This window comes from Schistocerca cancellata, chromosome 4 (assembly GCF_023864275.1).
Source record: "Schistocerca cancellata isolate TAMUIC-IGC-003103 chromosome 4, iqSchCanc2.1, whole genome shotgun sequence".
In the NCBI taxonomy this organism is placed as follows: domain Eukaryota; kingdom Metazoa; phylum Arthropoda; class Insecta; order Orthoptera; family Acrididae; genus Schistocerca; species Schistocerca cancellata.
In genome coordinates, this window is record NC_064629.1 from 928,736,699 (window position 1) to 928,757,060 (window position 20,362).

The 20,362-nt window shown below is 41.0% G+C and overlaps 1 protein-coding gene across 2 annotated transcripts in view; it reads left to right on the top strand.

Moving 5' to 3' along the window:
• Positions 1-20,362, top strand: part of LOC126185118 (selenide, water dikinase 1-like) — a 165,765-nt gene that overhangs the window by 15,836 nt on the left and 129,567 nt on the right. For both annotated transcript variants that reach the window (XM_049927937.1, XM_049927936.1), the window contains exon 2: positions 19,946-20,050. In XM_049927937.1, the coding sequence (XP_049783894.1) occupies positions 19,946-20,050 (105 nt within the window). The remainder of the gene's footprint in view (positions 1-19,945; positions 20,051-20,362) is intronic.

A 20,362-nucleotide genomic window follows, 5' to 3' on the forward strand; every position in this document is an offset into this window, starting at 1 on the left:
TGTGGGTTCTGCCTTGTCCGTCACATTTATCCAGGGAAACATGGTGCCTCAGGGTTCCGTCCTGAGCATTGTCCAGTTTGATATTACCATTAACTGTACTATAGTCTGTCCCCCAATAGGCATCTCCGCGTCCCTTTTCGTTGATTATTTTGCCATCTATTCCAGTCATCCATGGACTTTCCTCATCGAGTGGCATCTTCAATGATTTCTCGATCATCTTTATTCATGGAGCGTCTACAATGGCTTTCGTTTTTCCACTGACAAAACCGTTTTTGTGAATTTCTGGTGGCACATGGTTTCTTCTGCTGTCTTTACATTTTGGGCCTGTTGCTCTTCCATTTGTTGAAACTATGGAATTCCTGAGGCTCATGCTCAATAGGAAACTTTCTTGGTCTTACCATGTGTCTTGTTTGGCAGCCTGCTGTATGCTGTCCCTCAGTGTTCTACGTGTTCTCAGTGGTACTGCCTGGGGAGTGGATCAAATCACCATCCTCCGTTTGTACCAGTCCTTTGTCTGTTCGAAACTAGACTATGCGTGTTTCGTTCATGTATCTGCACGTCCGTCCCTCTTATGCTGTCTCAATACTATCCATCATTGTGGCATCCTTCTGGCCACTGGTACCTTTTACACTAGCCCAATCATGAGAGTCTGTATGCTGCTGAACAACCAGTCCTACCGCCGTGACTTTCTCCTGCGCAGGTGCACATGCTCTTTGTCTGCCATGCATGGCCACCCATCCTATGCCTCCTTCGATAACTTGTTTGATTGCCAGTTTGGAGTGCATCACTCTTCTGTTACCTCCCGGAGTTTGTTTTCGGTGCTCCAGCTGCTTAACTTCACGCTACCTGCCACTTTCCCAATAGGTGGGAACCCTTCATCTCCATGGCTTTGTGCAGCAGCCCATGTTCACCCTGGTCTTGATTCGCTTCCTAAGGACACTACTCGAGCCTCGGTCTATCTCCTTCAGTTTCACAACCTTCACGCAGAACTTCGCGATAGTACCTTTGTGTAAACTGATGGCTCTCGGACCGACCGTGGTGTCGGGTGCGCCTTCGTCATTGGCACTGACGTTTCTCGGCATCTGCTTCCAGAACACTGCTTAGTATTTACAGCAGGCCTCTTCACTCTTTATCAGACCGTGCAATACATCCAGCAATACAAGCTTTTCAATTGCGCCATCTGCTCCACTCCCTGTGTCCTTCAAACCATATGTGTGCTATGCACTGTTCATCGCTTAATGCAACAGCTCCAGGAAAGCTGTCACTTGCTCAGTGTTGGAGCCACTGTGATATTTATGTGGGTTCCTGGTCACATCGGCCTGATAGGAAATGAGGCTGCTGCCAGGGCTGCCATCCTTGTACCATAGCTTGCTAGTTCTTTCATTCACTCCGATGATCTCTGTGTTGGCATCTGCCAGCAGGTAGTGTCACTTTGGCATCATCACTGGTCCTCACTCCATGGGAACAAGCTCTGGCTTATTAAGACTCTCCCAGTGGCTTGGACGATCTCCTCTTGGCTCTCTCACCGCGAGAAGATCGTTTTACCTAGGTTGCGTTTTGGGCACTGTCTTTTTAGCCTTCACCATTTGTCAAGTGGTGCTCCCTCACCACATTGTGCTCATTGCACTCAACCTTTGACACTCGACCATTTCCTGATGTGAGGCCCTTTTTTTAACAACTTACATTCTTGTTTGTGTTGCTGTCTGAGTTATTGTCCGTTTTAGCGAATGATGCACAGGCTGTTGAGCGCGTTTTACTTTTTATCCGTCATAGCAATATGGTGAACGCCATTTAATTTTTATTTATTTACGCATTAAGTTCCATAGGACCAAACTGAGGAGCAAATCTCCAAGGTATTGGAATGGGTCAGTACATGAAATTACAACATAAAAGGAATAACAGATAAAAATAAAATGTTTATGACCCTGAAAAAAGTCAATCCATAAGTTTAAGTAAACGCAATCAACACTGCAACAAGAATCGGTTTACTTTCTCAAGGAACTCCTCAACAGAATAGCAGTGACCCATGAGGAAACGCTTCAGTTTTGATTTGATAGTGCGTGGATTACTGCTAAGATTTTTGAATTGGAATGGTAGCTTATTGAAAATGTATGTAGTATACTGCACATCTTTCTGCACAAAAGATAAGGAAGTCTGATGCAAATGCAGGTTTGATTTCCGCCGAGTTTTAACTGAGTGAAAGCTGGAAAGCTGCTTATTCTTGGGATAAAGCTAAAATTGTTAACAAGAAATGATAGTAAGGTGTGTGTGTGTGTGTGTGTGTGTGTGTGTGTGTGTGTGTGTGTGTGTTTGTTGTTGTTGTTGTTGTTGTTGTTGTTGTTTGCAAGGCCAATGTCAAAATACCCAGACTCGTAAACAGGTCGACAAGAGGTTCGTGAACTTACACCACTTATTGCCCAAACTGCTGGTTTCCGAGCCAAAAATATCCTTTTAGAATGGTAAGAGTTACCCCAGAATATAATACCATACGACATAAGCGAATGAAAATAAGCAAAGCAGACTAATTTTCGTGTCGAACGATCACTCACTTCAGATACCGTTCGAATAGTAAAAATGACAGCATTAAGTCTTTGAACAAAACCCTGAATGTGGGCTTTCCACGACAGTTTACTATCTACATGAACACCTAGAAATTTGAACTGTTGAGTTTCACTAACCACATGACCATTCTGTGAAATTGAAACATCAGGTTTTGTTGAATTGTTTGTTAGAAACTGTAAAAACTGAGTCTTACTGAGATTTAGCATTAGTTTATTTTCTACAAGCCATGAACTTGGGTCATAAACTGCACTATTTGAAACCAAGCCAATGTTGCACACAACATCCTTTACTACCAAGCTAGTGTCATCAGCAAACAAATATTTTAGTTACCCATAATACTAGAGGGCATATCATTTATATAAATAAGGAACAGGAGTAGCCCCAACACTGATCTCTGGGGCACCCCCTCCCTATACCGTACCCCACTCAGACCCCACATAGCAGCAATTCTCAGCACTGTGAATAACGACCTTTTGCTGTCTGTTGCTCAATTGTGAGCTACTCCCCATATTCCATAATGGTCCAACTTCGGGAGCAGTATTTTGTGATCAACATAATCAACCGCCTTAGTTAAATCATAAAATATGCCTAGTGTTCGAAACCAGTACTCACAAAGAAAAGAGAATACAGCATTTTCAGTTGTTAAGTGACTTCTAAAGCTGAACTGTATATTTGATGGCAAATCGTGTGATATAAAATGATCAATTACCCTTACATACACAGCCTTTTAAATAATTTTAGCGGTGATAGCATAGAAATAGATCTAAAATTTTCTACATTATCCCTTTCTCCCTTTTTATAAAGTGGCTTTTCTTCTGAGTACTTTAATATTTCAGGAAACTGACCATTCCTAAAGGAAAAATTGCAAATATGGCTAAATACAGAGCTAACATGTGCAGCACAGTAGTGAATATTCTGCTAGGCACTCCATCATAGCCATGAGAGTCCTTGGTCTTCAATGATTTAATTATTGACTCAGTCTCCCCTTGTTTCTATCAAAGAGGCATATTTCAGGCATCAATCTCAGAAAGGCATTTGCCAAGAAAGTTATATTTATTTATTTATTTATTAATTTTTACTACGAACTGACTTTATATCGCCGACCTTGTGCTGCTTACCAGACACTTCCTTCACAACTGACAGTATAGTTTTAATTTTATCCTGTGAATTAGCTATTCTATTTGCATACCACATACTCTTTGCATTCCTAATAACATAATCACCTTACAATGCTGTTTGTAATGGGCTACTGCAGCTTGATTGTGACTACTTCTAACATTTTGATATAATGCCTGCTTTGTTCTACATGATATCCTTATCCCATTGCGTATTGAGGAGACGCATCGCTTTCTTGGCATGCTGTTTGATGCTCAGCTCACTTGGACACCTCATCCTCACGAGCTTAAACAACGGTGCTGGCGACACCTCAACATCCTTCGCTGCCTCAGCCACACCATTTAGGGGGCTGCACGAACCCCCCTCCCCCCCCCCCCCCTACAGCTCTATAAGGCCTGTCTCGACTACGGTAGTGTGGTGTACGACTCAGCAGCACCTTCAACGTTGCAGATCCTCGACCCGATTCTCCATTGTGGCATCAGACTGGCAATAGGTGCCTTCTGCATTAGTCCAGTGACTAGCCTTCTTGTAGAAGCTGGAATCCCTCCCCTAAGAAACAACAGTTGCTTGCATCACACATTGCCCGCGTCCATGCCTCGCCCGACCACCCAAACCGCAGGCTCCTTTTTCCATCTTCTGCACTCCCCTCTCCACGACGGTGGCCTAGGTCGGGTCTCCCGATCGCGGTCCGCGTTCGTTCCCTTCTCTCGTCACTCGAGTCCTTTCCCCTTCCTCCATCATTCCGGCCCTCTTCTTCTACCCCTCCTTGGTCCCTTCCTCACTTGCAGCTTGCTTAGATTTGTCCTGCGACTCCAAGTCCTCCGTTCCACCTGCCAGTCTTAAACAATTCCTGGCTCTTCTTGCCTCGTTTGGCGATGCAGATGTAGTCTACACCGATGGTTCTGTGGTCGATGGACGCGCTGGGTTTGCTTTCATCCACGGCGACTACGTTGCGCAGCATTCCCTGCCTTGTGGGAGCAGTGTTTTCACTGTGGAGCTGGGTGCTCTTTATCTTGCACTCACTCACGTTTCCTCCTGCCCTGGGATGTCATTTGTCATATGCAGTGACTCCCTGAGTGGATTGCGAGCACATGACCAGTGTTTTTCTTGGGACCATTTGGTGCGCGCAATTCAAGAGGCTGTTTTTGCTCTCACCGAGTGTGGTCGTTTAGTGATGTTTGTGTGGACCTCGGGCCACATCGGCATTCCAGGAAACGAATGTGTCGATCGGTTGGCCAAGCAGGCCACCACTTCGCCACCCCTGGAGCTTGGTCTCTTGGAAAGAGACCTCCGGTCAGCCCTACATCCCAAGGTCTGCGATGTCTGAACTCTGAATGGTCTGTCTTGAACACGCCAAATGAGCTCCGCATGGTAAAGTCGTACACGGTCGTATGGAACTCATCCTTGAGGAGTACGCATAGGGACTCAGTTGTTCTCTGCTGTCTCCGAATTGGACTTATGCGGTTGACCCACAGCTATCTCCTTCACCATGAGAACCCGCCTAAGTGTCACTGTGATACAGGGCCGACAGTGGTTCATCTTCTGATGGACTGCCCCCTTTTCGCCCCCTTGCGGCAGTCCTTTAATTTACGAGCTACACTTCCTTTAATTTTAGGGGACGATGGCTCTATAGCTGACTCAGTTTTACGTTTTATCCGTGCAGCTGGGTTTTATCACTCACTCTAGTGTGGGCACTCTCGCCTGATTTCTCAGGCTACACCCACTCCAGCGACTTTTAATTGTGACATGGATACCAAAATAGTGTCTTTTTATGGTAACAAGTTGTGTTGGTACCTCTATCAGCACTTTCCAGCTGGAGGTTCTTAGTTTGTAATTGAGTGAGTGGTTGACCTTTTACCTGATCCATCAACCACTGTATTCTGTTTTACTCTAGTCCACTATTTGCTCTGTTCCTTTTAAGTGTCCTCTATTTTGTGTTATTGCAGTGTTCATTTTAGCTCTGTACCCCTTAGTGTTCCCTCCCTCTGTGTTCAGAGGTTACACTTTTACTGTATAAGCCTTTGACTGATGACCTGATGAACCCCACCAAACCCCAAAACCAACCAACCAACCAACCTTATCCTATTAGTAAACCACCCAGGCTGCCTATCACTGCTAGCACCCTGTTTAGAACGTTCTAATGGAAAGCAACTCTCAAAGAGCATGAGAAGTGAGTTAAGAAAAGCATTACATTTATCATCTATGTTATCAGCACTAGAAACATCCTGCAACTCTTGTTCCTTCAGTGTTTAAAAAACACACTATTACTGTTGGATTAACTTTTCTACGTAGTTTGTAATTATATGTGACATTTGAGTACAAAAGCCTTTTAGTGTTAAAATTTGTGCATCATGGTCTGAAAGGCCATTCACCCTTTTACTAAGAGGATACCCATCTAGTAATGAAGAAGGAATAAAAATATTGTCTATGGCTGTACTACTGTTCCCATGCACCGTAGTTGGAAAAAATACCCATCTAGTAATGAAGAAGAAATAAAAATATTGTCTATGGCTGTACTACTGTTCCCATGCACCCTAGTTGGAAAAAATAGTCAGCATCAGATAATATGAATTTAGGAGTTCTACCAACATACTTTTTCGTGCACCATCATACACAAAATTTATATTGAAGTCACCACATGTAACTAATTTCTGGTACTTTCTACAAAGTGAATCAAGAGCCCTCTCTAGCTTGAGCAGAAATGCTCTGAAGTCAGAGTTAGGGTACCTATAAACAACAACAATTAGAAGTTTAGTCTCACTAAATTCAATTGTCTCTGCGCAACATTCAAATATCTGTTCAGTGCAGTGCCGTGACAGGTCTATGGACTCAAATGGAATACTGTTATTTACGTATATGCCACTCCCCCACCCCTCAGGGACCTCCTTGAAAAAAAGCCAGCTAATCTGTAACCTGGTAAAGGAAGCCTCTGAATTGTCAAATTATTCAAGTGGCGCTCCGACATACCAGTAATTTCAGAGTCAACTTCTATAAGCACTTCACCAGCTTTCTAATACCTCGTATATTTTGTTGAAACATGCTAATGCCTTCTCTGCTTGGAAACATGATGTCCTCTGAAGGTGAGCCCTTAGTTAGAGGGACTTCCTTTAAGCAGGTATACCTATCAGGTGGCTTCCATCTAAAAAGGTGCACTTCTAACACCAACTACTACAGGAATGAGTAATCCCACCACTACCCACTACATTGTCACCTATAAGCTTTGCCAGCCTCTCCTTGCCATACCCATTGATGTGCAGGCCATGCCTAGTGAAACCTGATCCACTGATAGACCCACCTGGCACCACTGAAATGTGACCCATGCCCTCTGCCATCAATGCCCTCTCCAGCCCCATGTTAACACGCCTAATAGAGTCCTACATGACCGAGTAAGCGAGCAAAAATACGAGATGGGGCGAGCACACCCTATCTTGATAGGCTGCCCGCACTAGTTCTAGTGGCCGAGCATAGAAGCCGTGACCGAATACGTAGCACGTAACTTCAAACACATTACACGTGTCATTATCCGTGTGAGACTGCAGCCAGTACGGGCTTCTCATTTGTGGTGTGTCTCTCTCTCTGTAATCATGCAGTGCGAGGAAGCCAGTGCAGTAAGACGTAAGTTTGAAACCAATGTTTGCATAATGAAGAGACGGGAAGGTCTAAAAAGCCAAGTATGGAGCATATTTTTCTTGGTTGTAGACGAAAACAGTGCGTCTGCTGGGTACGTATCATGCATAAACTGCTCCACATTATTGTGTTTCCAATGGGGAACCACTCATTTAAAGAAACACAGTTGCAAGAGACCTCACAAAGATACAGCTCCTTCAGGAATACCGGCAGTAATAAGAAATAGTATTACGGCAAAGTGTGTTTCAATGTGTGCTAAAGATATGAGACCTTTTAATGCTGTTTGCGGTGAAGGTTTCAGAGAACTAGACCAAGAATTAATACATCTAGGTGCGCATTATGGAGAAGTTAACGTGGCAGATGTCATGCCACATCCCTCTACTATAAGCAGACATGTCAAAGAACAAGCTGATGCAATACGAAACAGCATAATGCGTTTTGTTATTGCGGAAGTTATTAATAAAACATGTGCTGCGACATTTGATATGTGGACTGATTCGCATAATCAGGTGCACTATTTGACGCTTAAAACACATTACGTTAACACAGATTGGTCTCTTGTGATCAATGTTTTATTTGCAACAAAATTCCCGGACGTTAGGAATACAGGAGTAAATATTATAAAAGAAAGTGCTCTATGAATTTAATTGTGTAACGTACTTGTTCTTAGAAACGTTACTTTTGTATTAAAAGAGAGACAGGGAGAGACTGAGATAAATACATCGCGCGCGCGCGTGCGTGCGTGCGTGTGTGTGTGTGTGTGTGTGTGTGTGTGTGTGTGTGTGTGAGTGAGTGAGAGAGGCGTGGGATTTGTACAGTACAGAGCAGCGAGCCGGGGCGAGGCGAGATGAGACGTCAGCGGTGACCGGTCATGCTCGGTTATCCGTGTGTCCGGAATCGGGACAACAGACATGGGGCGAGTACGTGACCGAGCCGAGTCGTATAGGGCCGGACACGAGAGGCTCGGTCACCCCGTCAACAGGCGAGCAGTGACCGGTCAAACACAGAGCGTTGCAGCATTCTAACGCCTAACAGCAGCATTAAAATGAGGCCGATAATGACGCTGAAACAGTTGTATTAGTGCCACCAGTTTGAGTAGCTATCTTTACCAGGTTACCACTTAAATCATATTCCCCATCCTTATGAAGCCTGTTCCCTGCTCCACCAAATATCATTACCTGATCCTTCTTTGTAAAATTCCTACGTAACTCCCCTACGCTGTCAGTTACCTGAGCCTACCCTGCACTAGGCTTCCCCAACATTTCCTGCAACTGCTGGAGATCCGTTTCTCTATGGCATATTTTACAGACCTTTCTCCATGTCCCTGTTTCTAGCTGTCTTCTCTTCTGTTGATTGGGATTAATGTCTTTGTCTTTGTTTTCTACTGTTGTGACGTATGTGCATATGACCCTAGTTGTTTTTGTGCTCTAAAACAAAACAAAACAAAACAAAACAAACAAACAAAAGAAGTAGCCAAAGTGGGGGGGGGGGGCGTGTCAATGGGTTCTGGACCCCCCCCCCCCATAAACTATATGAAATTACGTAACCTGGTTGCTGTGTCTAGTGAAACTGAAAGACATTTTGATTTTCTGTCATACGACAACAAAGGATTATGCACTGTCAGTAGTCATCAAGGCTAAGAACAGATTTAAACTATTTAGTTTCTAATTGTGTATGAGTTTGTAACAAGAAAGAAGAGGAAAACTGATCTTGTGTTATGATAAATTAAAAATATGTGCAAGCAACTGTAATAGCCTAATAGATATCTACAGCAGTGTAATGTTAGCACTTGAGTCAATATTTAGAAGCCGGTAGAACTTTGTGGTTCAATATTTCAGTATTTTGTAAGGTAGCAGAATGGTAAATATCACGAGAAATAACATGAAATTAAAGGTAGTGCATAAAACTGCACTTGATTTTTGTCTGTCACCCAAAAATCACTTTGATCATCAAAAATATCACACAAATGGCGATGGCTGCATTTCTTTAAAAAATTTGCTCAATATTCTATCATTAGTAACCAAAATGGCAAAATATCACCTAATCTGGTTGCCTGGGTGGTACTCAATTATGTACACCAGTTCAATTTGGAACAATGGGGAGGGGTTTATGGAGAGCTGAAGGGGTATGTGATGACAGCACAGTCTATAGTTTGTTCATTTCTAATTTTTTTTTCAGTGGGGCTGCTTGAATTCGTCTGAGCCAACTGTGTCCTTCATACCTATTTATAAATGAAGGCAGCAATTACATGTGCACAATTAAATTTTAAAATATGCATGCTTTCATGCATTACAAAATATTGTGCACAATTAAAGGAAAACATGCTGTCAGAATTCAGTCTTTTATTGTGGTACATTTTATTTCATTTTAAACTGTGTACAACAACCAGTTTTCCAAATTCTCCACCGACTTGGGGTAGCTATGTAAAGCCACTAAGCTAGTAATCCTTTGATTTGGGAGCAAGTTGGTTTGAATCCATCTGCCAGCAACCTGGAAAATGGTTTTGTGTTTCGCCTCTTTCAGTTTAGGCAAATGCTGGGGTTGGTCCCTTATTTTAGGCCCCAGCCAATTCCTTGCGGATACCTTTCTTTCCTGACATTCCAATTCCCTTACAGATGAAGCCCCTAAACTTAAATGAATGAATGGAGCTGCACCGAAGGCAAACTGAGCCTATCTTCAGACTCCTGACACTAAAAGCTGTGTGATAAATAATAATCCAAATTCTCCTCATTTAGGGTCATGCATTTGTCTGCCGAGACATTATTTAATGCAGAAAATGATCTTTCTTTCATTGCAAGGAGTGATGTATGCGTACTTAAATGAGGAAATGTGGGAAGATATAAGGCTGCATAATTCCAGATCTTTTGTATTTTTCCCACCAAGAATTATTCTACGTCCTCTGTTGAATATCCCTATCACAGTGTCCCAGACAATTAGTACTCATGAATTCCTGATCACTTCCTCAACCCAAGCCCAGACTGAAAGAAAAAGAGTGTAAAATGACCTTGGGTGGTGAAGGGAGATTGGAGCATGACTGCTTCGTCGTCGTTTGCCAAAATATAGCACTTCTAAGCATCGAGATGATGTCTCCGCTTGGTGAAAACTCCAAGAACATTTTCAAATAAAATGGTTTATCATTCTTTATGGAAATTTTCAGAAGTAGTGAAAAACATGAGGCTCTTAACCCTTATGCGGTCACGTGGCTTTTCGTAATGTTAATTGTTGTTCGGGGTGTTGCTAACACTCCAAATAAAAGTGGCTATAATGACATTGTTGTACAGCATATCACTGATATGAATGTGTTTTCTTCACAAATAGCTATTTATAATTATATTGGAACAAATAAGCCTTCGGTCACAAATATTAAGTCAAAATTGACCTGGTTTCGACGCTACTATGAGCGTTGTCTTCAGAATTAGACTAACTGTTCTAAAACATATTAGGTACATAGTACATTAATAAAATTAAAGTTTGTACTGACTGGAAAAGATGCAGTACTTACAAGTCACATATTAAAAAAGATCTGAGCCGGAAAGGCGACATCATGAACAGTTGTGCAACCCTTGTTCACAGTACGAGCAGCCCTTAGCAGCTCGCCATCTCACAACTGTTCATGACGTCGCCTTTCCGGCTCAGATCTTTTTTAATATGTGACTTGTAAGTACTGCATCTTTTCCAGTCAGTACAAACTTTAATTTTATTAATGTACTATGTACCTAACATGTTTTAGAACAGTTAGTCTAGTTCTGAAGACAACGCTCATAGTAGCGTCGAAACCAGATCAATTTTGACTTAATATTTGTGACCAAGGGCTTATTTGTTCCAATGTAATTCTGACACGGTCACTAAACTTAGCAGCTATGTTCAAAGTTTTAGCTAGTTATAATGTTATCTCACAGTACATTATTGTTTTATTTAATATTACTTTAGTATTAAGTTGGGTTATTTGAAACATAAGCAGTAATTCCCATTTTCTTACAATATTTTGTTTGTTTATTTCTGTTATTCTCCATACTGTATTACAGGTATAAGACATTATACATATAATTAAACATTTGTTCAGTCAACTCAAACAAACATTTTATGGAATCAGTCACTATCACTGGCTGCAAGGATTGCGTTATCGTAACACTTTTCACTTACATTTCTCATGTGCTTTACACACACAACTTTCAAACATTGAGCACAGTGCGATTTAACTTTTATGTCTTTACTGCAAGGACAAGCTGTGCAGCACCTGGGCTTAAGTATTCTTTGTTCAGAAGGTGGTGCATTGTTGCTGTCTTTAATTCCTGCCATTGTAGCAGCTTTCTGTCTAACTTGTTTTGGCGGGGAGTGAGTGGCTGCTCTCATGCACACCATGTAAAAACATTCATGTAAAAACATTCTTCGGGAAATCCTCTCATTGTTATTATTTGTGTGTATGGTCGTTAATGCAAGCAATGTCAATCATTCGGGAAAAATAGGGCAAGTGGCCAGTGTCTAGTTTTTTCTTGAGGTTGAATAAGTAGTGCACATTTCATTTATTGTGTCCATACCTGTTTTGGTCTTATTGTACACTGTTATAATTTCTATTTCGTTTCCTCTGCAGTGTTAGAGTCAATGGCACAGTCTTGATGCAAAGATGAAAGGAGGAGAACGTATTTGCCGTTCTTTGGCACATATGTAACTATGGTGATATCCTTTCTGAATCCAAAAAGGCTGCTTCTAAGTTCCCGACCTCTTCTGCAAAGAAAGCCTGGAGGGAGCTTCTCTTATTCTTTCTAAGAGTTCCTACTACTGTAAGTTTCTTTTTCAGGAGCTCTTCAGCCAATGGTGTGGAACAAAACCAGGTGTCTAGTGTCACATTGCATCCTGTATTTTCAATAGGCTGTACAATACTATTTACCATCTCCTTAGGCGAGTTTGACCATGCAAAGGGCCGCTCTGGCTGTTTCCCAACATAGGTTTCCATCCCCAAAGTATACCATTTTCTTGCATCACATAAGGTGAAAATTTTCAAACCATATTTCGCAGGCTTGCTTGATATATACTGTCGGAAACTGCATTTATCTCTAAATGCAACCAATTGTTCATCCACTATCGTATATTCAGACACAGTATAATTACTGAAACAGTTTGACATGAATAATTCAAACACTTCTCTGAATGCAGCTAGGCTATTAAGTTCTCTACGTGTGGTCTGTCTCAAATATCATCGAATCTCAAACAACGCAACAAGAAACGAAAGTGCCGTAAACTCATTGTTGCATGAAATATTGCAATTCAGAAACCATTTGTGTCCAATAAGTCTTGCAGATTTTGGTGTACTGCCCAGTAATGCCTAGCCAATATCAAGACCCAGAAGAGATTTGATTTCTTCCTCATTTGTTGGTTTGGCATCATGGTCTCTTGTGATATTTGATGCAATGTGTTGTACGTAAATATTTGTGCATGATGTAATCGTTCTGATTGTCATGTCATTTATTTGAGTAAATATCGGAAAACAGTCCACAGCAGTTTTTGCAGATTTTGCGATAGCTTTCACACCAGGGAGATGAATAATGAGGTCTACACTTCTAGTTCTTACATTGCGACTAGGACAACTTTTCACACATTTTATAACCTTATCCTTTCCAATAAAAAAATCACGCTTGCTTTCATTATCTGCTGCACTTACTTGTGGTTCCAGGTTGTCTTCATCCTCCGTTTCCATGTGATGAGAGATAACTTCACAACTGTCTGTTTCCTCCTCTTCCTTTTCTCCTCCTTCAGAAGTTTCGTGTAAGACTTCTTCCAGAAGCTTCTGCACTCTTTCTTGTTCTATTTCGTAATGATCCATAGCTGTTCTAACTGCACAGAGCGATAAAATACAAGCAGCTGCTACGGAACACAACTGTGCACTTTCTCGCAGCACTGCAACATAGTTGCACGGGGTGCCAACACCGCCCCAGGGCACATTGTTGCACGTTTTCTTGGAACTTGCGCTTCCATTCTAGATTCTAGTGTTACTCAAAGCTTTCATATTCCGTCCTAGAAAGGTACCAAAGAGCATGATACTATACTCCTATCCATTATGTAATAATCCATCAATAAGGATGATTGGGGTGCTGTGAACACCCTGCGCGACCACTTAAGGGTTAAGGTTCCCTTTAATAAGTCAAACCTCCCTACCCCGCTTGACAAAATCCTGGCTACATTCTTTATTATTGTCAGAATCTAATTTAGAATAGTCTTCTTCATTACTGCTGAAACTTATCACTGCTCTCTCACAAATGCATAATTTTCTACGCATTCTTCCACATGGGCATTGTTTTTGGCTGCCTCTCTGATGACCCTTGCAGTGCTGTTTACAATTTTTGTCCAGATCTCACTTGTAACTTGGTTGACAGCTGCTACAAGAAGATTTTCAGCTTTTTTTTATTTGCACCCATACCCCTTAAATGACACTGAAGTGATGCCAGAATGGAGGAAGCCAAATAATTTCACACCCATACCTTTCAGCGATCTCGTCCATTAAATGTATTGGAAATTGTTGTTTCTTTTGTGCCACAATTTTGAGCAATCCATGCTTCTTCAAATCGTCTCTGAAATCCACTTTTTGTCATTTCAGCCACTGAATAATATCGTTTTTGTTGCAAAGGTTGGTGTCTTTCCATTGTTCATGGAGTGATATGGAGAATTACCCATGACAATCCCTGGTGGATTTGTCAGAGTTGTCCTAAGTGATATCTTGACCCACTTTTGGAAAACTAGACTGTTCATCTCTTTGTGTCAGTCACATGTTTTTTTAATGAAACATTAACAATCAGTTTCATACAAAAATGTCTGATGCACCTGTATGTAAAATATGAATTCACCTCCTTTTCCAACAGACACTGTCACGGTCCCCTCAGGTGTTCCATCTCTCCAGCCTCTCTAATGAGCAGCTGGCGTTAATCCAAATTTCATCTATCCACACTGTATTTTCAAATCTCACACCCATGATCCTCTCCAGAAATCTGCACCACCATGTGACTACATCTGTCCTTTTCATTAATATTTTGTGTCCGTTAAACACTGAATAGCTGACACCTATGTCTCAGCATTGTATGCTTTGTTCAAAAAAATGTCTTTTTGAAGTGTCATCAGCAATTTAGATAGAGCAACATGTTCCCTTCTTATGTATGTATACAAGGCAACGAAAGGTGTCTCTCTCGAAATTATCCAAACTTGTCACTTGCTTCTCTCTTGGCTGCTTCTTCCCTGGTATGTGCAGCCTTGTTGTGCCACACTCTATACTGTATTGTTTTTTCCCTATCATCACAACAGTGTCCTCGGTTTTCAGTGTTGTTGCAGTCCAATTAAGAACCTGCACAACGAGAAGTACGGACTCATCCTTTCTCCTTTTCTTTCTTAAAGTAGTGCTTCACCAAACACAAGAATTCATTGCCCTGGATGTGTAGCACAATTTTCTTCTTCTGTTTCACTTTACATATTGGGCTGTCACTACTCATCGTGTAGGCATTGTTTAGAACAAAACAGAAGCAAATAAACACTAAAAACAAAAGATGAAACAACAGAACTGGCTGCAAATGACACTCACTGGTACTTTCAGGCACGTGTGCATGATATTTACAGAGTGGCAACATGGCTCCTGCTACCTGTTAAAGTGCAGTCCCTTGTTATTTGGCTACCTGTGGTTGCTAGGCAGTGTAAAACCACTACTGAGCTCTAGCACCGAAGACTCGTCTCCCAGACTATAATTGGATTCCTCTTACACAATATTTGAAACAGTTATTATTTAAATACCTAGATTTGTCAATAAAATTACATGGTAAATTGTCTTTCGTTAGACTCGAGCAATAGCATGTCGTTTATCAGTCCTGCAAAATTTATATGCAGTGTAGTGTCCTGGCAGTCCCCAGTGAAACATATTGTGCTTCAGTCAGTGCTCGGCACACATTATGTGGACAGTTACTTAATAGTTTTCTGCCAAAAACTCCAGGCCCTAATTTATTGTGCATTACGTATTATAAGTATCAGCGTTTTCATTTTCATTGTGACGACCAACTGATTCCTAATACCTTTAATCTGTGTACACTGAACATAATTTTTCAGGTTCCAACAAGCTATTTAAAATGGCATAGTACTAGTTAAGTAACTGTTGAAAGTTATTTAATATTGTCCTAGTCACAGTTTGGGCTCCTTTGTTCCAGTATAGAGAAGTCTTTTTACAAGTACAGTGAGAATGTTCTTAATTCATTAGATAGCAGGTTAGAGGCTACTGGCACTTTCTGTGATCTGTCGAAAGCCTTTGACTGTGTGAATCACAACATTCTCTTAAGTAAATTATAATATTGTGATGTCACTGGTGGTGCAGCAAAACTTTTAGGCCTGCCTAACAGGAAACAAAGGGTGTTGCCATGAAATACCTGTGCAGTAAGCAATTAATCTTCATTTGATAGGGAATTAATTACATGTTGTTCTCCTTAAGGTTCAATCTTGGGTCGGGTGCTTTTTCTTGTGCACATTAATGACCTCTCATCTATTACATTTCCAGATGCTAAGTTCGTTTTGTTTGCAGATGATACAAACATGGCAATAAATAGCAAGTCAAGTACAGATTTAGAAATGGCTGCTAATTAAATTTTCACCGACATTCATATATGGGTTAAAGTTAATTCACTGTCATTAAACGTTGAAAAGACCCACTATATGCAGTTCAGAACCCATAAGAGATTTCATTCCAGCATGTGTATAACATATGAAGACATGCAGATTGAAGAGATTGACAGTGTTAAATTTCTGGGATTACAACTCAGTAATAAATTCAGGTGGCTGGACATAGCAAAGAATTGCTGAAGCACCTTAACAAGTCTGTATTTGCAATGTGAATGATGTCAGATATAAATATAAAACAACTTGCATACTTTGCGTGCTTTGATTCTATTGTCATATGGGATCATATTCTGGGTGGGGTAACTCGTGAAACCAAGTCAAAGTTTTTAGAGTGCAAAAATGTGTAATATAAGACTCATTTGTGGTGTAAATTCAAGATGATCATGTAGAAACGTGCTCAAGGAACTGGATATTCTAACCACCACTTCTCAGTCTATTTATTCCTTAATGAAATTTGTTGCAAATGTGTCAATTTCCAACCAATAGCTCAATGTATGGTATCAACACAAGGAATAAGAACATTCTACGTAAAGAGCTAAAATCACTTACCTTGGTCTAAAAAGGGGCCCAATATTCAGGAACACACATTTTCAGTGAACTGCCAGCAACCATTAAAGACTTGTTTTCAGATAAAGCACAGTTTAGACAGTGTTTGAAAGACTTTCTGATAGGCAACTCCTTCTACTCTGTAGATGAGTATCTTAAGAGAGACTGTTAGACCAGCTTAAGTAAAAACATCTTTTAGATTTCAGTTTTGACAGCACTTAGTCACAACAGTCAAGATTAGGTATTTTGTGTTTGATAAATTTATTAAAAGTGCGTAACTGTGTTTGTCTGAAAGTGTGTTAATTCTGTAAATATTAGCAGTTCCAGTTTAATGTATTCTTGACAGTCACCTGACAGATGATCAGGGAAGTGAGTATGATATTTTTTTAATTTCTGACATGCTCCATCTCCATGAAAATAATCTGATTTTTGGGTGTATGGAACGAAAATTGAATTTAATCTGATCCAAACTCTTGTGGGCTTGAAGATGTGTGCTGATATTTTCCTGTTTATTTGGGAGCAATTGTTTCCCAAGGCTGTTGAGATGAAATCTACATGACTTATGTATTCTTCAGCGAGTATTATCCACATCCCAGATGAAATGAAGTACTTAAACATCTTTGATTTATTTGTTGGGGCAGTTGTTTCTTTGTTAATACTTGGCCATCATAGGATTATTATTGGCATGGATTGTTCAACATTAACCAACAAATTCATCAAGTCACGTGCCTGTGGTATCCATAATACCAGAAAAGTCACTAATCTTAAAATTCATTGATTTTCTTGTGAAATGAAATGTATCCCCTGAACTCTGTAGATGTCAGATTTAAATATTATTGTAGTATTGTGTCCTTAGAAGGGAAAGAAATACAACACACTAGTTACCCACCTCTAGAATCTATGAAGGCTGCGTGAGAAATGACACAAAATCCTATTGAACATAACTCAGGCGTTGTATGCAATCGATACCAGTGGGTTTTATGTTAATCAGCTTTCCAAGATTTGGTCTTGTCTAAGTGCTGAAAGTTTGTTACATATCCCAGTTCCATATTACAAAATGGGAGGATGAAGTTAATCACTGGACCTGCATTTGGTAGGTGATGAAGCCAAATATCAGGCTAGACATCCTGACTGAGATTTTGTATTGTTTCTAATTCACTTAAGTATATGTGTGTGCTTCCTACAACAAAGAAACAGCTAGTTTCGTTTCTAATTTATTCAATCTGAATTGTAGCCAAGTCCCTAATGAGATAGTCCTTATCAGAACTGCCCCTCTAAGACTGTTAGTAGACTGTGAAGAACTTTCATCATTAAAAATATAATTAACTACTTGTAAAGGAGTTATAATTCCTGTAATTTACTTATTCACTGTATGAAATTTCTTGGGCAGCTCCACTTTAGTTTTCTAGTGAAATCATTGTGTTCCATCAGTTCAGGAAGTTTCCATTATTCCTTTTTATGATCATGACCTATGCTATTGGTGTTTTTATTTGTGGTGTATTGGTAGTAACACTTTAAACTTCTTTACACTGTGTTATTGTAACACAAAGTTTCAGATTAGTCAACATTTAAATATAAATATAAAGTGTATTCAGAAGAGTGAAATTAAAGTCACTGTCCAGCCACTCATTCTTAGATTTTTTTATTGTTGTCTTAAATAACTCGAAGGTGAATGCATGGATAATTAGTTCCTCTGAAAACGAACTACCCAGTCCCACATCAAAATACACTGCCGTTTGTGCAAAGTGCAACATCGAAAAGGAATGACCCGAATAGCGCCACACTTTGTGGAAGTGGCGACGGGTGTGCAAGCAATATGTGATAGGTTTTGCAGCGAGATGGGGTACACGTAGGCCGAGCAGAGCCCTCTCATGTCGGTCAGACAGGGTCGGTGTTGTGCCTAGTGTACTCAGTGCAGAGCCGTCACACAAGGTGGGAAACAATACATTGAGTGCCAGTATGCCACGTCGACATCAAAGGAAGCTATATCAGCATGTGAGCGAGTTCGAATGGGGCAGAATGATTGGTCTCCTGGAAACGGGGTTGTCATACTGTGACATTTTGGCTCGCACAGGGCATACTGCTACGACAGTCATGTGTATGTGGAAGCAGTGGATAAAGGAAGGTCATACGCAGCGATGAGTGGGAACTCGACCACGGAACGCGACCACAGCATGGGATGACTGTTATCTTGTCCGCATGGCCATCACTGACTGTAATCCACATGTTGGCTCATTGCTGGAACACTGCAACAGGTGCGAACTTGCCTGCATCGACTGTTCGTCGCCGTCTGCTGCAGGTTGGACTGGTTGCATGCATGCCATTACGTCAGCTTCTATTGTCCAGAAACCACAAGCTCCTTCAACTGCAATGGTAATGTGAACACTGTCACTGGGCTGCTGAGTGTAAACACGTAATCTTTTCAGATGAGTCCTGCTTCAACATGCCCTACCATGATGGTCACATACGTGTCCGGCGGTACTGCGGTGAGCGCAACCTGGAGGGCTGCATTGTGGAGCGGCATAGCGGACAAACACCTGGTGTGATGGTTTGGGGTGTCCTTGGTTACAACAACCGATCTTGCGTCATGTGTATTGCGGGCACTTTGAGCTGCAACTGGTACCTAATGGAGGTTGTGGTGCCTGAGGTACTCCCCCTGCTTCAGGCACCTCCACAGGCAGCATTTCAACAGGACAATGCCCAGCCACATGTTGCGAGGAATGTACAGGCCTTGTTCAAAGAGTGACGGGTAACATTGCTTCCCTGGCCTGGATGTTCGCCAGATATGTCGCCCATCGAACGTGTCTGGGATATGGTTGGTAGACACCTGGTACATCACAGTCCACCAGTAACTGGTGTCACAGATTTGTGGGCTCGGATACAAACTGTGTGGAGGAAATCCCTCAGGAATGTATTCAGAACCTTACTGATTCAATGCCATGGCATATAGCTGCTCTATTTGCAATGCATGGTGGCCACACGTCATACTGAATAGTAGGGCTCAAAGGACATGTACAGATTTGAAAAGTAAATCATTTTTTACTAGTCGTGTACCTAACCTGTGGTATTAAATAAATTGAATTCATGCTTTTACTTGATGTTGCAATTTCCACAAACGATAGTACATATACTCCGCAAGCTGTCTAGTGTATGGCAGAGGGTTTGGGCATTCTGAAATGAGATCATCAGTGGGATGTTAACCTTCATCTTTCTTCATTCGGAATCAGCTGGCTAATGACACATCAGTCTTAGGATAGGCAGCAAATATCAAACAGGGGTTAAAACTTTCTCTACCATTTGTATCAGTACATGACTCGCACCTGCGTTGATGTCTTAAATGTTTGTGCAGATTGTGTTGTCTTGATTTATTTATCACCATTGATAATTTGTTACAAAGTGCTTTCTAAAAATCATATTTCTCATTTTCTTATTTGTATAATGAAATTTATTTCAGATGCAGGTTTAGACTCAGCTGTAATTACTATTCCCCGACATCGAGTATTTTTGCTACAGACGACGGACTTCTTCTACCCACTGATTGATGATCCATATATTATGGGTGAGAATTTTTCAACACATTTACAAAGACATATCATTGTATGGAAGTAGTTATTTATTCCGAAGTGAAGCCTAAGATAATTATGTGATACAAATTAGTGTAACACAGATCATATCATTTTATGGTGGTGGTATTTAATAGAAATTTTGGGTAATCAGTTCAGAATTTTTAGTTTCCTGCTGTAACAGGTTTTGTTTGTTTTTCTTCAACAGTTTATTATGCGCACTGATCCAAACAAGTGTCTTGGTTGGTTAGAGTATGTTCTGTATGATTCTCTGTTAGTTTAAGTATTACAATGATGTGCATGTTAGT